This window comes from Meles meles, chromosome 1 (assembly GCF_922984935.1).
Source record: "Meles meles chromosome 1, mMelMel3.1 paternal haplotype, whole genome shotgun sequence".
NCBI lineage: Eukaryota > Metazoa > Chordata > Mammalia > Carnivora > Mustelidae > Meles > Meles meles.
Genome location: NC_060066.1, coordinates 209163690 through 209184993, shown reverse-complemented (window position 1 = coordinate 209184993; position 21304 = coordinate 209163690). Strand labels below are relative to the sequence as shown.

The window sequence follows — 21304 nt, the reverse complement described above, 5'->3', positions numbered from 1 at the left end:
ACACACACAGTCCTTCTGCACCTGGTTCTCCACTCCGTCCTTGCCCTGGTTCGGCTGGCCTGAGTGCACAGCACCGCTCAGTTTTCACCTGTCCCCAAGGACGAAGGCTGCCATGTGACGTGCATACACACCAGTCTCCTCCTAACAGTGACGTGGTTCAAAGAGGGGAAAGGCCTGCAGTCGGCCGAGCCCCGCAGTGGCGAAGATCCGGCTGCTGGTTTGTACAGATTCCTTCATCTACCGCCATCATCAGGCAAGGAGATGAGAAACCGGGCTCGGTTTCAGTCCTAGAACCTCCACCATCGGGCCTTTCATCCCACAGGAAGCCCGCTTCCGCCACAAACCCACCAGCTCAGCCCGGAACGGGCACTCGTGGCCGGCTGATGAAGCCTCTTTGGCACGAGGGCCATTTCCCGTCCTCCCCTGGCCCCACATGTCCAAGCCGCCCGGCTGGCTTCTTGCTGTCAGCACATGCCCTCGTCTCCCACGTTCCAAGCTCATCATTCACCGAGCTGATCTCTCTGGACCCCTGATGTGTCAGGCGGTGCTCGAGGTGCTGGATCTGTTCCACAGGAGCTCCCTCTTCGGTGCTGCTGCCACCTGGGAGCTGTCCCTCCTCCCCTGAAGGCTAAGTTCACCTGCGCTCTGATCCCAGTGCCTCCCGCTTCCTAGGGTGCTTCGCACCGTCACCTAACTCCCACCATGCCTGTCTTTTAACGTTTGTAAACTCGTTCTCCTCGCCCAGGAAAGGATAAACGGCTCTCACGCGCTAGCCCTGCAGGAGCCTGCCCCCACCCGCTGCCCCATGCAGCCAGGCTCCTCACAAGTTTGAAACCTGTCTCCTCTGTCTCGCTTCCCTCACTCACTGCGCATTCTCTTCAACCCCTCTGGTCTGGCTGCCAGGCTCTGAGGAGGCCGCCAGGGACTTAGAGCCACCCTCGGTGCCTGCCATCCCTCGCGCCTCCTTGTCGATCCTTTGGATTTTACCAGATAGAGAGGCCCAGGCGGCACACAGGGTGTGGTAGAGCGGGGGTCTTCGGCCCCCTTGACTGCCAGCTCCCGTCACACCATCTGGTCGACAGGACATGTCTCGTTTTCAGAAGTATGCAGTTCTCTCCTTCCACACTCTCCACTCCGTAACAGCCCCGGGAGTGCAGGAAGGCAGAGGGACTCAGTGGTCAGGTTTGCTCCAGGATCAAGCCATGATGATAAGAAAAACTTGCCTGAATTTGGCTGACTCTGGACCCCAATGAACTTTACTCAGCCCCGTCTGGCATAAGGAGATTAACATCACTTGAAGTGAGTTTAATGGTCATTAGAGAATCGGAGAGGGTCTCCAGCCGACAGACTCAGGGAGCCTCCCCCTAGCTGCAGAGTCAAAGTTTAGGCACAGCTGGAAAGGGGCTGACCTCCCACTCTAGGAGAGAAAAATCTCTCAAGATGTTCTGTTCCTTTTAAGTAAACACACACACCCACACACTCACCAGTGAGCTTGTCTCGAACCCTGTTTATAATTTGAATAGCTTTCTTATTTAGGGCCTCTGGTTTCACCAAACCATCTCCGACTGGAATACACAAAGGGAGAAAGAACGGTAAGACTGGATGGTCACAACAGGTTCAACGGATGTCCCCGCTGTTCGCAAATATTTGCTTCTGTAAGTGCTGAGTAGCTCTTCCTCTGCGCCTACGTCTTCAGAAGAGAACGAGAAATTCACAGACCGTTGCCTGCTCAAGGGCGGGTTTGCTGCTTTATCTTACCGACCCCTCTCGGTGCAGCGCGGCTGCTGTGTTCTTAATGAGCTAGTCATGGCTGCGATTCCTCAGAGATCGGACTTACTGAAAGAATGGATAGATTCTGGCACTGTGGTCCCCGTTTTCTTATGGGCGGGCTCTCCGAGTTCCACACCGTCCAAAATTTCTAGGAGGAAAAAAAATCGATTGGCAGAAAATTCCAACACCAAGAAGCCACTGTTGCAAGCATTAGCCCTACTCGCTCACACGCCACAGTCCCTGGACGCGCACCCTGCGACCTCTGAGGGGAAAGGACAGGAAGAACGGTCACTGTGTGTTTAAAAGGTTTTACATCTCCAAAGCGTGACTTTTTCAACAAACAGCATTTATAAAACGTTCTGACACAGAGCACAGGAGTGCGACGGAATCCCTGGCAGAACTTGCTGGAACAACAACTGATGATAACATAGAGAGCACCAGCTTCCAGGGGGCCACGCTCATGACCGAAGTGCTATTCTTCAGAGGAATTTATATATCCTTTCTGGGCAGAGAAAGACCTCAGGCTTATAGTCACCCTCCACTGACTGTGGCCTTCAGGAGAGAAGAGTCTAGAAGCAGAAGTATGAAGTTATTTACACATTGTCCTTGTACACCCCAGGCCTTCAAAATGAAGCCAGGGTTGGTAATACTTTCATGAATGATCACTTGGAACTTAACGTGTAAGCCACAGAAAACCACCATCTGGGGCCACCAGAACCAGCTGTCCCAGTTCCTCTCAGCATGCCCTAGACAGCAGACAAGAGTCCGCTCCATAGCGTACTAGTGAGGCGGATCCTGGGAATGAAACCCGTTCAGTCTCACATTCTTCGGGTGAGACCAGTCACCAACAGAGGGCCCCCGAGACACCGTGAGGAATTCAGGCATCGTTCATAAATGCTGTCATGGTGTCCAGGCCAGAGTCCACACCTGTTCACAGACCGCACCTCAACCCAGGACCTCAATTTCCTGCCCAGAACACCCTCTTCCTTTGCACCCACCCAGTAAGGCCAGCTTAAGTCCCACTGACCCAGGAGCTCCCTCAACGACCGCCGTTCAGAGCGCTACCTCCTTCCTCTCAGCCTCACGGGCTCTCCTCCGAACGCACCTGCGGGATCACGCAGTGGACTTGACTGTTCTCGTATTAGTTCCTAGGCCATACAGTTTGGTTGATTCTATAAGGTCATTCTGATGCTTCTCCACGGCAATCTCTGTAGGTCACATTCTTTTAACATTATTAGTTATAATGTTTATCCTTAAACATTACTTGGCTCAGCTAAGCAACTAGTTGCCCACGTTCCATAAACGTCTGCAGAGAATATTTAGTGTTTTATTTTCAAGGTGTGAACTCTGTAGGGTGTTGTTAGATGTTATGAGGGAAAAAGGAGAGGGCCAGGGCAGTGGGCGAAGGGAGTGTGTGAAATAAAGTTAAACAGCTTTACTCTAAGACCTTTGAGAGGTTCCATACACAAACCGTGTTCTGGCTCTTGGGGGGGCATAATCTTCCTGGGACCCTGCTTTGTGGACCCACTCTTGGACAGTGTTTCCTGGGGCTTCCCTGACCTTCCGCCAGCTACTGCTTCCATCCTACTTTTTTTTTGTTTTTTTAAAGATTTTATTTCTTTATTTGGCAGAGAGATGGAGAGCACAAGTAGGCAGAGCAGCAGGCAGAGGGAGAGGGAGAAGCAGGCTCTCCACTGAGCAGGGAGCCCGATGTGGGGCTTGATCCCAGGACGCTGGGATCATGATCATGACCTGAGCCGAAGGCAGATGCTTAACCAACTGAGCCACTCAGGCGCCCCGTCCTCCAATTTCTCAGCTATTAACAATGCTCTACGACCATGGTGATACAGTTAATAATTATCCCAGTCCAGACACCACGATAGGGCTTACTAAATACTGGTTAATATTCAGATATGCTTTTCATTGTGGTTTTTTAATTTTTGTTTTAAAGATTTTATTTATTTCTTTGTCAGAGAGCACAAGCAGGGGGAGTAGCGGGCAGAGGGAGAAGCAGGCTCCCCACTAAGCAAGGAGCCCGATGTGGGACTCGATCCCAGGATGCCAGGATCGTGACCTGAGCTGAAGGTAGATGTTTAACTGAGCCATCCGGGCATCCCTAATTGTGTTTTTATAGATGAAGCTCAGATAGTTTGATTAAAATTTCTGAGCCTTAGGTACCCACTGTCATGAGAGGCATGAAACTGAAAAAAAAAAATTATGCTCAGTAAATACTTCTAGACCAACTTTCTGAAGTTAACTAAATGCCCGTTAGATGCTATTTTCGCAGGGAGGGAATCGCTGCAGGACTGTGCCCCTGGTCAGAGCCTCTAGAAATCCCGCTTCCTGGCATGTCACCACCTCTGCCATGCTTCCTCAGGGCAATCACAAAGCCCGCCCTGTTCAAGACACACTCTGGACAAAAGCGGACAGAAGCTGCAGTCTCCCGGGGGAGGGACTCACCTACTGACTGGCCGGCAGAGTAGGAATCCGTCCTCGTTCGGGACCGCTTGTTGCCTTTGGTATTTGCTAGGGAAAGAAACAGAGAGAGGATAAAAAGGGTTTCAAACTTTGACTTGAAAGAAACTTGGTTGACATGATATTTTCTTACCACCATCAAAACACAGTTTTACTAAAAGCTAAAGCCCCCAGGAGAGGGTCCAGGATGGATCACTCGGGACTCAGCGGGTGTCAGCACGCATGTGCAATCCTGTGGGACTGCGGGACTCTGTGTCGCTGTGTCTGAATTTAGACGCTGTGGACCAGATAACGGAAGGTGAGAGCGGGACTGACGGGCGGCGGGTGAGACCCCTGGTCGGTCCCTCTTCCGAGGAGCAGCTGCAAGGGGAGGCGGCGATGCCGCTGCCCCAGGTCACAGATCACAAGCACCTGTGTCTCCTGTCACGAGTCCAGCCTGCTACTCTGCATGAAGTCCAACCAAACAAAACTCACCAGGGCTTATCCTGAAAGGATTATAATTAATATTTAAATTAGTGGTTGGCATTTTATGTTCTAGTTAATACGAAAACGTACTTCAAATTCATTTCCAGCCACTGGACCAGCTCTGTGAAAACACAATGCAACAGCCCAGTAGCCCAGCTCAGGCTCCAGGCCCGCAGGGGGTGAGGCGGGTGACGTGGAACATGTCACCTACTCCCAGATCCGAGGGGACGGGCTGCCGCTCTGTGGCACTTGCTGACACTCACTGTCCATCAGCCTCCAGTTGAGCAAGGGGTCGTAGACAAAGGCCTCCAGCACGGCCATGACACTGTCCTTGTGTTCCCGAAGCACTTCCATCACCGTGTGACACGTGATCCTGTAGTTGCCATCCAGACCGGTGACCTGCAGCACCAGAGCCACTCGTCACGGAAGCCAACGGCCCCGGCCCTGCCCCAGTGGCCTGGGGACCCGAAGCTAGTTGAGAGGGTCTGTCACCCGCACTGAGGAAGCAGACACAGGCCACTACGGATGTATCGCGCTGGGAATGTGTTCAGAGCAAGGGATCAAGTCAGGCCCGTGACTCATATGACACAAGGTCTGATGTGAAGCATGGTGAGACTCTCAAAGGTCAATCATTTCTTTTTTTTTTTCTTTAATTAATTATTTATTTATTTGACAGAGATCACAAGTATGCAGAGAGGCAGGCAGAGACAGAGAGGAGGAAGCAGGCTCCCCGGTGAGCAGAGAGCCCGATGCGGGGCTTGATCCCAGGACCCTGAGATCATGACCTGAGCCAAAGGCAGAGGCTTAACCCACTGAGCCACCCAGGTGCCCCAAAGGTCGATCATTTCTTTTTTTTTTTTTTATTTGACAGAGAGAAATCACAACTAGGCAGAGAGGCAGGCAGAGAGAGAGGAGGAAGCAGGCTCCCCGCGGAGCGGAGAGCCCGATGTGGGGCTCGATCCCAGGACCCTGAGATCATGACCTGAGCCGAAGGCAGAGGCTTTAACCCACTGAGCCACCCAGGTGCCCCGGTCGATCATTTCTAACATGACACAAAATACCAGGAAACAACCACAGAACCAACACAGGTGTTCTGGGGAACTGATAAGCCCAAACAAGCCGGCCTGTGTGCAGCGCTGGGCCTGACTGTGTTGGCCCCATTCCAAAGCAGCTTGTTCCCAAGACCCGCTCACCTCCATAGCATTGGTCAGCATTCTTGTTAGTCTAAACGGAATCTTCTCTGGGAATTTCTCCCTGGTCATAGCAACCTATGGGGACAAAAAAGAGAAAAACCAGGTCCAGTGGCTAGACTGTTTTCTTTTTTTTTCCTTTTGTTTTGTATTTTATTTAATTAATTTATATTTTTTCCAGGATAGATCTTTTTTTTTTTTTTTTAAGATCTTATTTGTTTATTTGACAGAGAGAGAGAGATCACAAGTAGGCAGAGAGGCAGGCAGAGAGAGAGGAGGAAGCAGGCTCCCCCTGAGCAGAGAGCCGATGTAAGGCTCGATCCCAGGACCCTGAGATCATGACCTGAGCCAAAGGCAGAGGCTTTACCCCAATGAGCCACCCAGGTGCCCCTAGATCGTGTTCTTTAGATAAAGCCAGGCAAAGGCAGGTAGTTTTTCTTTGCATTGATTTCAATGATGACACAGAAATGAAGTAGTTTTAGTTTAATGAGGGGACTTGTCACGGGATTTGAAAGATAACTGAAGAGACACACAGACACACACACACAAACACAAACACACACACACACACACACACACACACAGGGATAGAACAAAGGAAGAAGACAAGTGTGCATCACAACAGGCCTCTGACCAGCAGGCCAATTCAGGGATGAAGATTCGGCCACTCAGAGGCATGTGAACGGTGGCTCTTGCCTTAAAAAGGGTTAGAGTCCAACTGCGGCAAGTACCAACGAGCACGGACTTCACGTCTTAGTTTGACTCTCTGTGGCTTTGGTAGGAGAGGCAGGGATCAGGGTGATGCATTTTGCGCTTAAATTTGCCTGAACGGTCACAGGGTGAGAGGGGGTCATCTGGCAAGGTAAGCCTGACCAGGTGTTCTGGAACACGCAGTCACCTCAAAGCAGTCCCCGAAGTCGATGTGCAGGATCTTCCCGCTCAGCCGGTCCAGCATCAGGTTGGACGGGTGTCTGAGAGAACAGGGGAGCACCGAGGGGTCACTAGAGCGGCACTGACGAATAAATCAACAAGGATGGGATAGTCCAGGCCCCGCCCACAGGCCAAAGCCAGCCCCCCCCGCCCCACCTCTGGAAACACAGTGTTTCTGGACGTGGCCCTGCCGACTTGCCATGTACTGTCGCAGGCTGCTTTTGTGTCACAGGCAGACACGAGTAGCTGTGAGGTACCATATGGCCAGCAAACCCAAGTTATTTCTTTTTGGGGAGGGAGCCAAAGCTTATTTACCTTTTCGTTTATTTATTTTTTTTTTAAGATTTTTAAATTTATTTTTTATTTATTTGACAGAGAGAGATCACAAGTAGACAGAGAGGCAGGCAGAGAGAGAGAGAGGGAAGCAGGCTCGCTGCTGCGCAGAGAGCCCGATGCGGGACTCGATCCCAGGACCCTGAGATCATGACCCGAGCCAAAGGCAGCGGCTTAACCCACTGAGCCACCCAGGCGCCCCTCGTTTATTTTTTTAATTAACATATAATATATTGTTTCTTCCAAGGGTACAGGTCTGTAAATCATCAGTCTTCCGCAATTCACAGCACTCATCACCCCTCCTCCAGCAACCCTCGTTTTGTTTCCTGAGATTAAGAGTCTCTTATGGTTTGTCTCCCTCTCTGCTTTCATTCCATTTCATTTTTTCCTCTCTTCCCCCATGATTCTCTACCTTGTTTTTCAAATTCCACATATCGTGAGATCACATGATAACTGTCCTTTTCTGATTGGCTAAATTATTTCTTATCTGGCCCTTTACAGAGGAAGTTTGCGGATCCCTGTTCTAGGTCCGCAACGGAGAGAGATCAGTGTGCATCACAGCTGCATTCCCGACAGCTGTGCTCACAAGATGGATCCCGCCTGGGAGTGCTCGCGTCTCAGCGTGACGAGGCTCTGTCTTCACCCCTCAGCACCCGTCCCCATCTAGGAAGGCTCATCTGGCTTTTGTCACTAGGAATTCCCCTGGTTCTTTTTTAAAAACAAGAATTGTTATTTCTGTGGGAGAAAATTATTTTTATTCTCAAATATTTGCATGAGGCGTGATCCCAGGAGAGAGTAGACACCGAGGAACTAGTTTTCCAAAGACGTCTAGAGAGTCAATTTCTGAATACTCCTTAACTACTTTTTCAGTCAGTGCGTGCGGATTAAAATTTATTATTCAGAAATATCAGAGGGACCTCCTCTGGTTGGTTTCAATGACAGAAATATTATTTATCTCAGCACAGTGGTGACTGATAAATGTTTATGGAATCAGTAAAATCTATCAAAAAAAATTTTTTTAAAATAAGTTCTACACCCAGTGCGGGGCTTGAACTCACAAACCCGAGAGATCAAGAATCACACACTCGGGGCGCCTGGGTGGCTTAGTGGGTTAAGCCTCTGCCTTCGGCTCGGGTCATGATCCCAGGGTCCTGGGATCAAGCCCCGCATCAGGCTCTCTGCTCCGTGAAGAGCCTGCTTCCTCCTCTCTCTCTGCCTGCCTCCCTGCCTACTTGTGATCTCTCTCTCTGTCAAATAAATAAATAAAATCTTTAAAAAAAAAAAAAAAAAAGAATCACACATTTTAGTGACCAAACCAACCAGGCTCCCCTGTGTATGGTTTTTAACATATTAAGCCAGCCTGTAAAGAAGGTGGTACCCTAGAACTGAGGTTTTTCCTCTCTTTAGTTTGCTGGGCTGTTCTGTTGCCTGGATAATAAAAAGGGTAAGGTCGATACTGCAAAGAAGATCCAAAGGTACAAAATACAATTATTTACCAAATGTTCATAAATCTGACTGGAAAACAAAAGCAAACTGTTTAAGAAAGGTACCAAGCAGAAAAAGACTACAAAACCAAAATCAACTTACTCACCTATCTCCCAGGCCCAAAATATACCCGACCATGGACATGACCGCTAACGAGCGAGTGTAGTTGGTTCTTCGGTCAAACCACACCTGGAACACAGGAGTGCACATGAACCGCGGCTCTAGAAGCTAACTGGCTTCAACAGAACTACACCTCAATCAGTTGTTTCCTTATGTCCCATCAGTAACCAGTTAATAACATAAAATGGAATAAAGATCTCAATCATAATTGTAACGGCAGTAAACTATGCTTGTAATAAACTCAGACATGTACAGAACACAGATGAGTAAAAATAAAAGTTAACCTTTGCTTAGGAACGTGAAGACTGAATAAATGAAAATGTCCATTTAAGACGGTAAAAATGTAATAACTCCCTAAATTATTTGATACATTTAATGTAATTCTGTTGAAAATTCAGTAGCTCTTTTTTGGGGGGACTGTGACAAAATGACCCCAAAATTTATCTGGAAGAAGAAAAAATTAAAATAGCCAACGAGGAGAGACTTTTCATTAACAGTCATATTAACAGGGGCGCCTGGGTGGCTCAGTGGGTTAAAGCCTCTGCCTTTGGCTCAGGTCATGATCCCAGGGTCCTGGAATTGAGCCCCACATTGGGTTCTCTGCTCAGCAGGGAGCCTGCCTCCCTCTCTCTCTCTGCCTGCCTCTTTAGAGAGATCAATGAAATAAAACAGAAGCCCCAGAAAGAAATCCAATGGCAGAGAATAGTTTTTTGTATAATAAAAATGGACTTTCTTAAACAGTAGGAAAAGGAAGGATTATTTGGTAAATACTGTGGTATTGGCTAATCATCTCAAAAAAGTAAAATCTGAATTTTTAATCTTAAGTTCTGAATTGGATTAATGATTTAAATGGAAAAACAAGTTTTATCATCAGTACAAGGCATCTTGAGGCAGAGAGGGCCTTTCCAAATACAACACTGAAGGTAGAAACTTCGAAGAAAAGGATAAAAATCTGGTAACTTCCAACTTTTAAAAGTGTCTACACATCAAAAACAAAACAAAAATCCCATCCCAAGGAATATACCAGAACAAAAATTAAAAAACCAAATAAGCAGGAAGTTTCTAACATGCAAAATAGGGTTAATATCCTTCCTATAAACACAGCTCAAATGCTATCACAAGAAAAAGGAGAAACATTAATGACTAAATCTGTATCTGCTGAACGGCACGGCTCGCCCACGTAATCTCCGTAACAAAAGACGGTGCACAGTCCACAGCTGCTCGTCCCGAAGACGAGTCCCACCGGGCGCACGTGAACAGACCGGAAAGCGGTGCCAGCACGAGGAGCCCAGTGGGTCGTACCTCGGAGCTGGGGCTTTTGAGCCACAGCAGCTTGGCCAGGTCGTCGCCGGCGGTGTTGTTGACGGCGTGCTCGAACACCTCCACCTTCTGCATCAGCGTCAGATGGTCGTAGTCTGGTGCCATCTGCATCGGGACACAAGCGCTTGGCAAGCGGCTTCAACCCAGGGGACATCAGGCTCCAGGCCCAGGCAGAGCTGGGTTCTGATCTCACCACCCCGGCCCAAAGGAGATAAGAACAGTGCCAAAGTGGTGGGGGGGGGGAGGGTGTGGCCAAAAGAACCGGATGACCGTGGGAACTGCCAGGGCCGAAGGGTGAGACGTCAGGTCCCACCCGAGCACAAGTCTGCTGGCGCGAAGGAGAGGGCAGGAGGCATCGAGGTTCTGGGCGACAGATCTCTTATTACTTGCGCCTCTACTGCCGTCATCTCCCTGGGTGGCCCGTGTCCCGTCCCCATCAGTGGATCCCCTGATCAACAATACCGTCCAGTCTCACCTAGAAGGCTGGACACCTAATTTCTGGGCTCTACGGCCCTGTTCCTTAGAGGTAGTCTGCGTTAGGACTCGCTTCGTCTCCCAACCAGACTTTCCGGTTGCACAGACTTGCCGTACATACACGGAAGGACAAGAACAGCAGCTCTGAAGAGAGTTCCCGACTGGCAAGTTACGTCAGGGCCGTGAAGGCCTCGCCACGTACCCGCAACATGATGCGATGCTCAATGTTGAGAAGGATCTTCTTCTTCTCTCTGTAGTCCCGGATGAGGGCGTGCAGCGTGTCGCAGTGCGGGACCCAGCCGATGAGGCCCGAGTTGGTGGATAAGGGGATGACGGCGTATCTCTGGATGCTGGCGCCCCCGGAAGGCAGGGTTGGTTATCGGACGTAAGCAGAGTCCGCCTCCGTCCCCCGCCAACACAGGGGAGCGGCTGAACGCCCCCCACCCCACCCCACCCCGCAGGCTGCAGGGAGGAGGTGTTCACGAAGACCACGCACCGTGGCCGGGAAGGCGCCACCAGCCTCCGCACTGCCGCGGGGAGCAGCCCAGAGATCTTGTCTCAGGCCAAAACAACCTCCAGCTTAATATCCGTGTTCTTAACAGAACGGGGAGGAAGAGAGCGGGGCGGCCGGGGAAGCTAAACACACCGGCTGTGCAGTGTCTCTAATCTAACGGCCACGGGCTGTTCCATTCCGGACCCTCTGGTGGTTGTTACAGGCGTTTCCCTTCAAAGTGCGCAAACGAAGGGACAACTCTTCACTGTGTTTAACGCCTTGGCTACCGATGACTTCCTGCCAGGTATCTAGGTCTAGAACTGCTTTCTTGGAGGGACGTTCCCATGGACGACCACATGGGAGGGATGTAAGGAAAGCCCAGATGACCCGTCTCGTCGCTGCCGTGCCACCACTTCCCCCCACCCCCGCCACCGCGTCCTGACTACCTGAGGTTCTTGCGAAGAGACGTCGGGTCATTGGCCAGAAGGGTGTTGACCAGGCCGAAGAGCTGCATCACTCGCTCGTCCTGCCGCAGGTCTTCGTGGCCCTTCAGGAGGAAAACAAACTCATGCCCGTTGCTGCCTGTGGGAATGGTGGGAGCAGTTAGCACGGACCAGCCCGGTACCCCCAGACTCCTGCGTGAACCCTACCCAGCCCCACTCGCACACAAACATGAGAGTACCCAAGGACTCATGAAAAGAATGGCCCCGCTTTTGATCGTCTCCCAGTGAAATGCTGGTCAAATTAAAAATAAATAAAACTAAAAATAGCCGTCTTTGGAGATCAGGACCGATTCTGCAGGGATGGTCATTCTGCATGCTCCCCTCACAACCCACTCTCCACCCTGCTGTCTTAATTGGGCCCGTGAAGCCTGACCCCTGGGGACTGCATCACCTCAGCTCCCGGTTGGGCTTGGCCAATGGGGGCACTGGCGGGAGGGAAACCAGAAGGTGGAAAGAGGGAGAGGCCAAAGGGTTTGCTTCTGACAATGGGCCAGGCTCCAGTTCTAGAAGTTTCCAGTGTTCCTCCCCCTGGGCTACAGCTCCAGTGGTGGATGGCCTCTCTTTCTAGGTTATGTGTTCTCGATAGGCTCCTTGCCCTTTCGGGTCTGGAGGGTGGGGTGAGTCATAGCTTCTCACTGTTGGCTCTCTTGACTCTGCTCACAGAAGGAAACAGGTCCTTCATTCAAGTCTCTCATGAAATACTGTGGAGAACCTGACTGACCATGTTTGACCATGTTTGTGTATTAGGAGATGCCGACCCACGGAGAGATGATCTCCTGGGAACCACGACGAACTGGGCTGGTGAGTAACTCCAGCATTAAAAAGCATGAGCTGTATTGAAAGTGAGAACCCTCGGAGGGCTGCCAGAGCATCCGGGCCTCCCGTAGCCACCCCAGGTAGGCCACAGAGCTCACCGTGAGACCTCATTTCCACATCAGTTTGCTCCTTTTACATAGCCATTTCCCAGGGAGAGAGACCGTGATGGTGAAGGAGAACATTCAAGAGCTCAGGAACCCTTTCTTCGGGCCGGCTTGTCACCTACCACACCCGCCCCTGGATGCCCCTTTGTTGGCCCTGTCAGTCCCCTGCAGCCGTCTGCGTCCCCACCTGCCCACGCTGCACACTTTTGCGGTTCCCTCCGCCTGCTCTGCAGGGCGCTCAGGCCTCCCACGAGCATCGCAACGGTGTGAACAGACGAGGAGTCCTGGGGACGATGTGACGGGGAACCCGCTCGTGCTGTTTCTCTCTCCATAAACCCGGAAGAGAGGCCGCATGGGAAGATGAGTGGTGTGAACGGGGAGCGGAGACCTCAGTAAAGGGGAGAGGTTCGGCCGGGGTGGCAGGAGCACAGGCGTCCTTACCCATGAGCGTTAGCTTCCGGGGCCTCTGCTTGGAGGTGATGACCTGCAGGGACGGCGCTATGGACTGAATGCGAATAATCGGCTGGTTGGGGTCGTACGTTCCGGGCACGGCCAGTTCAAGGTCCCGGCACATCAGAAGTTTGGGGGACACATACTGCAGCTCTAGGGAGGTGAGCTGTGAACAAGTACCACAGGGGTCAGCTGGCTGCCGCCGGGGAGGGGCTTCCATGCAATTTGGGTATTTTTTAATAGATTGCTAACAGCAATGACTTGTCCTAGAATTTGCAGACAGAAGTGAAACCAGAGGCTTTAGAGTTAGTGTCAGAACGTTCATGAAAAGGAAAACCTAAGGGATGATGATGGTTAATAACGCCGCTAGAACCCAAAGATCCTACCTGGGGCAGCTGTTTAGAGATCCGTCTGAACACATGATAATAGAGGTCCCAGGCTTGGGTGAGGTCCTTGACGTTCCCGGATTTCATGTACTTCCTGCACCACTCCTGGGCCTCCATTAGGTCTCGACCATATGCCTGGGCAGGGAAGCAGGGCACGTCTGTGAGCCGTCCAGCGTGGACTACGCTCCGTGCTGAAGCCCCAAGCAGACAGCACAACTGCTCGGCCGCACGCTATGGCTGGACGGCTGTGGTCCTTCACAAGGCTCAGGCAGGGCAGCGGGGAGGCCCCGTCCTGGAGGCCCCAGTCCTGGGACGGCTTATGGGCAAAGGAAGGAGAGGCAAGATGAGCTCAGCAAGGATCTCATGGTTTTCCGGTTAAAGTCTGGGAGGGTTCTCATAAGCTCGTGACAATTAAATTGCTGGTGTTTCTATATCCCGTGACCTCCGTCAGAATATGTTTTAGTCAAGTCAGGAGGAAGGCCAGAGGCAAAAGGGTCTGGTAAAGGCTTTGGATCATGTCATGCAGCGCTTTCTCATCCCGTACCTGATTAAAAGATGTTTCCTTCAGAGTCTGGGGGCCCCGCTCCATCATGGCGTGCAGGGGCTCTAGCACCTCGAACATGCCCTTCACGTTCCTCTCCCCGAAGTACAAACGGGAGGCCTCCTCCAGGCCTTCGTGCCACATCTCGTGCCAGAGGATGGCCACACGGATGAGCTCCTCGCTCACCTGGACCAAAGGGGGAAAGCGAGAGGCACCAAGGAGGAGCTGAGTGACTGAAAGCCTGTGTGGGAGAGACAGCAGGTCGTCCTGCCGGCGGCACCGGCGGGGCCTGACTCACCATCATGGCCTGCTGGACCAGGGTGTTACTGTGCTCGCACATGTTCTTCAGGATCTTGTTGGCTGCGTTGTGGCGGGCCGTCGTGGTGGACTTAGAGGCCACGGTCAGGGGGTAGATGAGGGCCTGAGGCAGACATGGAAGGGACACTCGCAAACTCGGATTTTCAGGAAGATAAGAGAGACAGAGAGGACGCTGCTGACACTGACTTGAGTCCATCACTCAGTCTTGGGGGCTCTTTCTCTTCAGGAAGGCCCCTGGGTCTGGGCCTGCCAGCCGGACAGAGGGGATGCCTGGTTCCCGGTTCCTGCCTTATGCCCCTAGAGCAGCTTTAGGAAAGGCCGGGATCCAGATCGAAAGGTCCACGGTTCAAGGAGGAACTGCCCGGGGGCCCACGTACCTGGGGGTGGTACCGGCCAATGTCTGTGAGAAGCTGGTGAATGAGGCGGCCCACCAAGGGCCTGGGCGTATCGATTCTCGCGATGAGCTGCGGTATGACCTGGAATCAGAGAGACACGGTGCGCAGCGCGTGAGGGGCAGAAACAACTACTTGTTATTCTGGGCAGGGACCAGCTCTCGAAACCTGCTGTGGCAGATGCTGTTGAACTCTAAAAGAGTTCATTCCCTTCAGTTCTCTGGGAGAAACTAAAGAAAATACGGAGTCTCGACCTTGGGACCCTACCCCCCTCCTTTACTGCTGTTCACTGACCACCGCATGATCCCAGGGGGAGACAGAGCAGGAGGGAGACCTGGGCCCGCCTCACCTGTAACCAAGTGTCGATCTGGATCGCTTTCACCCCCTCCACTAAGGCTTCATTTACATCTGGCCAGTGACCGTAGTCAAACCATAAGGTGAGAACTCTGGAGAAGACAAATAAGAAAATCACAGAAAATTGGGTTTCCCAGTTTTTGTTTATTTTTTTAATCTTTAAGACTCTTGAGAAAAGAATAATTGGCAAAGGGGCGCTTGGGTGGCTCAGTCAGTTGTGTCTGACTCTTGATTTTGGCTCGGGTCATGATCTCAGGGTCCTGGGATGGGGCCCCACATCGAGCTCTGCGCTCAGCGGGGGTCTGCTTGAGGATTCCCTCTCTCTCCCCTTGCCTCTCCCCCTATTCACACTTTCTCTCTCTAAAATAAATAACTCTTAAAAATAAAGAATAATTGGCAGGACCTCAAATCAGTGGTTCTACAGTGTCTGGTCTCAGGGACCACCTGGGAAGGGTGGTTGGTAATGGTTGTTAATACTTGGGTCAACACAAGGAGGGGCATCCCAAGTGAATGCTTATTTTATTCCAGATAATGTAGAGGGTTCAGCATCGTCTAAGCTCAGAAATCTAACGAATGAGCCCAGGGACAACCTACGGAGAATCTTCGCACACACAGAAAGTCACCTGGAGACCAGTGGCAACAGGGCAAATGCAACTGCCCGTCACCTGTAGTCTCTGGACTGGCCGGTCTGGGCCATCTGTCTCGGCCACTCTAAGTGGCGTCTCAAAGCTGAGGCGAGGCACCTGGGTGGCTCAGTCAGTTAGGCACCTGGCTTTGGCTTAGGTCATGATCTCAGGATCCTGACATCAACTCCGTGTTGGGCTCCTTGCTCGGGGGGAGCCTACTTCTCCCTCTGCCTCTCCCCCACTCCTTCTCTCTCACTCATTCACTATCTCTCAAACAAATAAAATCTTAAAAAAAAAAAAAAGAAAAAAAGAGCACCGCTGCCACAAACAGCTCCGCGTCTCCCTCCCTGCCAGAGTGCGCGCGCAGCCTTCTCAGGCCACGCCTCCTCCCCGGCCTGGGCAGGTGGAGGCTGGTCAGCCTTACTCTTGGACACGCTCATCAGGGTGGGGAAGGAGGACGTCACGAGTAATTCCGTGTCCTGCTGTGCACACGGCCTGTCAGGGCCCTGCTCGCTCTGATACCTCAGTGTGTCCTGGAGGTTGTTGCCTCGTGACAAGGAGATGGAACGGAAGAAGCCCTGGACGGCAGGGACGGTGTACATCAGGAGGGTTTTGGACAAATCCTGTTGGAACACACGCATGTTAATGGACACTCTTGGCTTAGTTTCTCTTCCGTAAAATGGGCCTCACAGCATACGAACAGTACCTGCCTCAAAGAGGTTATGAGGTTAAATTAGTCACTGCACGAGAAGCCTCTCGATTGTACTGGCTCACAGCGGGCGCTCAGGGAATGCCGGCTGTGTCACAGCCGCTATCACCGGGACTAAAGGTGGCTTCTTAAACAGGGTGGCAGGGAGAGCGGGCTGAGAAGGAACACGCTGCTCTCTGGGCCTGCCAGCTGCCCCCGTGCACTCTGAAAGGACAGCCGGAGGGGAGGAGGCGGGACGGGGCGGTGGGCGGAGAGGAAAAAGCAGAGGATGGATCCCGCCGGCCTGTCCTCAAGCGGACCCACAGATGCGCACGGCCACCCGCACGGCCACCCACACGGCCAGGTGCAGGCTTTAAGGGGATGAGCTCATTCTTGTGGGAAGGATGACCAGAAACTCAGTCTTTGGCTTGGGGGCTAAAGCAGCGCCTCCAACACCAACACGGGCTCGCAAGCACGGGCTCGAACACTGCCGGCTGGCAAATAAGCCACATCACCCAGCTTCCTCGGCCTCTCAGAGCGAAACCCAGGACCCCCCCCTCCGTGCCACCACCGCCCCACTCCTCAGAGCGGCCGGTGCCGGGCTCAGCCCTCGCTGGGGGAGGGAGGGACAGTACCTCAGTGACCTTCTTCTGCAGAGGAGACGGGGTGGGGCTGTTCTCGGTGCTCTCGGCCTCGCTCTCACTGTTGCTGCCCTCGGTGCTGGTGGCGGTGGCGGTGCCGGTGGCCGCGGTGGCGGCGGCGGTGGTCGTGCCGGTGATGTTGGCCCCGCTGGTGTGCCGCAGCTTCTTCTTCTCGTCACGGGCCTGGTTCTGATGCTTGTAGTGCAGCACGGCCTCGAAGTTCATCACTGCCCACGCGTGCCAGGCCTGCGTGGGGCGAGAGCCGAGGAGGAGGAGGCCTGAGCGCCAAGGCCTTAGAGGAGCATGAAGCCAAAGCTGAGGCAGGGCGCTGGGCCTGCCCTTTCTTCTCGGCGGCCAGCAGAGCAAAACTTCACCGAAAACACCCAGGAATGGGGCTTTTTACCAGATTCAGCCTGATTCCTTCATTACTGTGGCAGGACCATGGTGAGGGCCGTGGGGGGTGCGGGAGGAGGGGAGGAGTATCCGAAGAGCAGCAAGCCAGGTCCTTGTCTCAGGGGCCTTCTGGTCTGGTGGGCGCCCGGCCACCCGAGGACAGGCAAACATGAGGGCGCAATGAGAGACAGACAACGGGCAGGCCGGGGTCGGGGGAGGCTTCGTGGAGGCACGTTTCTGGGCTAGAGGCTGAAGAGCAGCCTTCGATGGGCAAAGTGGGAACGAGGGGACAGTAGCAGGGACTTGCCAGCCTGGGGAGCTCAGGGACGAAGATGCAGGGTGGCCAGCACAGGGCAGTTCATCAGAAACAATGAAACAGGTCCGACTGGAGCACAGTCCATGATGGACGGCAGTCGGGGAAGGTTAGCGAAGGGCAGGGTCAGATTGTGGACGGGCTAACATAGCAGGCCAAGGAGGTCCCGTTTCATTCTAGGTTTTCAAGATTCCTTTGGCAGCCGTATGTGAAACACTATTTACGAGAGCACACGTGTAGGGGTGTGATGGTGAAAGTCTTGGCCAGTCCTAGGTCAGCAGGAAAGGGAACGCGGCACGGGGGAAATGTCGCTCATCGGTCCAGCTCTCCCATCCGGCTCGTGTGTGGCCTGTCAGAGAACCAACGTCCACTGACTGTTTGCTGGGAGAAGTCTTTGGTGCTTATTTTGGTAAAGGAGGAACCACCCACGCTCTGTGGTTTAGAGCTGCGGGGACCTGTGGGGCAGCACCGCCTCGTGCAGACAGCACGAGGCACACCCTGACCTGGGGCCTCGCAGGTTTGCAGTGATGACAGGACACTAAATCCTGCAAGGGATACACTTTCTGGATAATCGAGAAATTCCTTTGCATCCCTTGATAAAATCTTTCTTTAACATAGATGAGTCCATTTTTCTACCTAAGCAGAGTAGGTTGATCATAACTGAGCTTTATTTGATGAGTCACAATTCTGCACTGACCCAGCCTGTGTCCTCACACCTTCATTTATTCAGTAGCTCTGTTTTACCCACTCCGTGCCAGGCATGGTGACTCATCAGGGGCCATGGTGAGCAAGACGGAAACAGTCTCTGCACACACACAGGACTGCACCATTACAGTAAGACAGCATAAACCCAAAAGGGCCCATACAAAGGAAAACCTGAAATTCCCGGAACCGATTTTTTCCCCCTTGTGATTTGTTTATTTTCTAGAATGTGAGGGAAGGAAAGTAACCTGGTTAGGAGACACGTCCAGTTGGTCAGGCTCCAGCTAATCCAGGGTTTATCCAATCTATTTTTCCAGCCTAGTACCGGGGCTGTCCTAGATAGAGTAATTATTGCTGCTGCCACAAAACGGGCATTTTTCAGATCAGAAAGAAGCATGCTTCAATCAGGGTATGATTTGTACTGTACACGCTTCTGTGTTTTCAGATATATGTTTTGATCTCAGAGGGGTTAATGCACAAAGTATTAGCAAGTTAAGGAAATGCTGGAAAGAAATCAATGGCGTCTGGCGTACCAAGCAGCTATTACCGGGAGGTAAGGGCCCTTAGGGAAGACCTAAAAACTAAGGCTATGTGCTCTTCCCCACACCCCTCCTCTCCCACTCAACCACATCTTTGATACACATCTTGGATAAACATAATTCTGTTTATCTTCCTGAAAAGTTCCCTACGCCATAACAGGATGTTACCCAGATCTTTCCAATAAAAACAGAGAAAGCGAAGTTCTTAGATGAGGAGCAGGCAGGGATGGAAATCAGGAAGAAGCCGGGTAGGAACAGATGACCCAAGGGAAGATAAAGTTCCAGAGATTAACCGGGCGTCCAGATGCTTGTGGGCAAACAATCAGCTCAGCGTCTAGAAGACAACAGCATTCCCCCCGCCACACACGGAACCACGGCGTGATAGAGTGTTTCTCCAATAAGACTCTATCTTCCTATAAAGCGAAGCCCGTACGGGGGGCTCTGACAGACTGGCTCCTGGCGTGCAAACAGGTGAATCCCCAGCCCAGGACCGGTACCCGCAAGACTGGGAGGGGTGGGGGTCCCCCCGGGGGGGCGGGGCTACCTTGTACCAGCTGCGGTCGTGCTCCGTGGCGGCGCTGTAGTACTGCAGCACCTTGGGGATGGTGCTCTCGTTGATGCCCTGCAGGTTCAGCTGCCACTCCCCGAGCTTCAGGAAACACCTGGGGACAGAGAACCGACCCCCATGCCGTGACCCCCACATGCTAGCTCCCCCCGCCCCCCAGCAAGGAGAACGGCCCGTTTCGTCGGCCGAGCACATCTACACTTGCTCCCGGGAGGCAACGGGATGGAAGCACAGGGTTCTCAACCACACAGGAGGGAAGAAACGGGCTTGAGGGATGCATTTTGATGTATCAGCTCTTCTCCCTGACCCGTGTTTCAATGCCGGCATCGACCAGTACCTGCTACGGGGTAGGTCTATACGGACCTGCCTGCCCCGACTTTAGTTTTCGGTGGGGGTGCTGGCTGCTGAGTATCTCTTCCTCTTGCTTGCCACCCGCCTCCCCTCATTTCTCCCTGCTCCTCAGCTTATAATAAAAGACTACGTACTGACACACTGTATCGTGCACCCTGCTGTATGTTATAATGATACGTATCATTTACAACAGATCGTATTTACGACGGACAGACTGTATTTACGACGGTAACAATACCAGCCCCTATTTACTGATTGCTACTCTCTTCCAGGTACGGCTCTAAACGGCTGACGTGTTGATTCTATTAACCCTCATATCACCTCCTACCACCCCAACCAACAGGAGCCCTCAGCATCCAGTTTTTGTACGATGAGGAAACTGAGGCACAGAGAGGTTAAGTGACCCATCCAGAGTCACGCATCAAAGCAGCAGCAGAGCTGGTATTGGCCGCCAAGGGGTCTGACTCTCAGGCTGGACACCAGGAGGGCAGCAGTACCTGGATGCCCTGGGGCCCAATCCTGGGCAGAGAGCAGCAGACGCCCCGGCACGATCTGATGGATGCCTGGGGCTCCTACTGCAAAACGCAAGAGCAGCATTGGGAGCTCGCTGCCCAGGGAGCCTTGAGCGTTGCCTCCACGCTGCAGAGGCTGCTGGGACTGGGGGGGGGGGGGGGACTGGAGCGCGACCGGCCCTGGCCAGTGGGGACCCCTCACCGGGCCATGAGCTTGTGCAGCTCCTGCTTGTGCTGCTGGTCCTCGGTGGCGATGGCGTGCTGGGCCTGCTGCTGCATGGTCTGCACGAAGTGCTGCATGTGCTGGAAGGCGTCGATCTGCACAAGACAAGAGCACGGGAGCCACTCAGCTTTCAGCCTGGCCTCGCGGGAGAGAACCCCCCGAACATCTGATGAGCCCGAGACCCAGCCCCCACTCCCAGGAGAGCACCACAGAGCACAGGGCAAGGGTGCCCTAGAACAGGCGGCCCAGGGCATGGCACTGGGAGATGGTTGGGCTTTTCAAGAAGACTCATACTTTCCCAACTCAAGCCTTGGCTCTCCTTGGCTCACTGTACTGCTATTTCGATAAGCTCCTTGCCTGATTACCCCGAAATAACAATCCACAGGAAGAAATGTGAAACAACTGCTTACTTCCCGGCAACACACCGGGGGCTAAATCAGGCTCCTTGGGGGATTGTTTTCAGGCCTGTAAAACTTTCGTACTTGTTTAGAACTCTTTAAGTACCTTGGACACTCCAGCAGAGCCCAAACTATAGTTTTAAAAGTCAGACAGAACCCTCAGTACCCAAATAAGAGCACAGACATGGGGTGAAGGCCCTCATCCATCCACCCGAGAGAAGGAGGGGGAGGACACTGGCTAGGCAGACAAATGTCTGGGTGAACGGGGTGGCTTAGGACTGAAACATTCACAGCATCCTCAAGCCTTTCGATCTATCTATACTATGGGACCTGATACAAAGTGAGCAGAAGCACGTGGGTTAGGAACAGGGAGCTGAAAGAGGGGAGGGCAGAGACGCAGAGACAGAGATCTGGGACTAAGGTACCAGCCATCT

The 21304-nt window shown here is 52.7% G+C and overlaps 1 protein-coding gene across 1 annotated transcript in view; it reads right to left on the bottom strand.

Moving 5' to 3' along the window:
• Positions 1–21304, bottom strand: part of MTOR (mechanistic target of rapamycin kinase) — a 122295-nt gene that overhangs the window by 1733 nt on the left and 99258 nt on the right. The window contains exons 37-56 of the mRNA XM_046001148.1: positions 20452–20567; positions 19366–19483; positions 16869–17120; positions 16068–16168; positions 14915–15011; positions 14551–14649; positions 14154–14276; positions 13859–14041; positions 13315–13449; positions 12920–13094; positions 11502–11637; positions 10765–10912; positions 10071–10193; positions 8755–8837; positions 6799–6871; positions 5904–5978; positions 4974–5109; positions 4231–4296; positions 1838–1918; positions 1485–1565 (exon numbers count right to left, since the gene is read on the bottom strand). Coding sequence (XP_045857104.1) covers positions 1485–1565; positions 1838–1918; positions 4231–4296; positions 4974–5109; positions 5904–5978; positions 6799–6871; positions 8755–8837; positions 10071–10193; positions 10765–10912; positions 11502–11637; positions 12920–13094; positions 13315–13449; positions 13859–14041; positions 14154–14276; positions 14551–14649; positions 14915–15011; positions 16068–16168; positions 16869–17120; positions 19366–19483; positions 20452–20567 — 2401 coding nt within the window. The remainder of the gene's footprint in view (positions 1–1484; positions 1566–1837; positions 1919–4230; positions 4297–4973; positions 5110–5903; positions 5979–6798; positions 6872–8754; positions 8838–10070; positions 10194–10764; positions 10913–11501; positions 11638–12919; positions 13095–13314; positions 13450–13858; positions 14042–14153; positions 14277–14550; positions 14650–14914; positions 15012–16067; positions 16169–16868; positions 17121–19365; positions 19484–20451; positions 20568–21304) is intronic.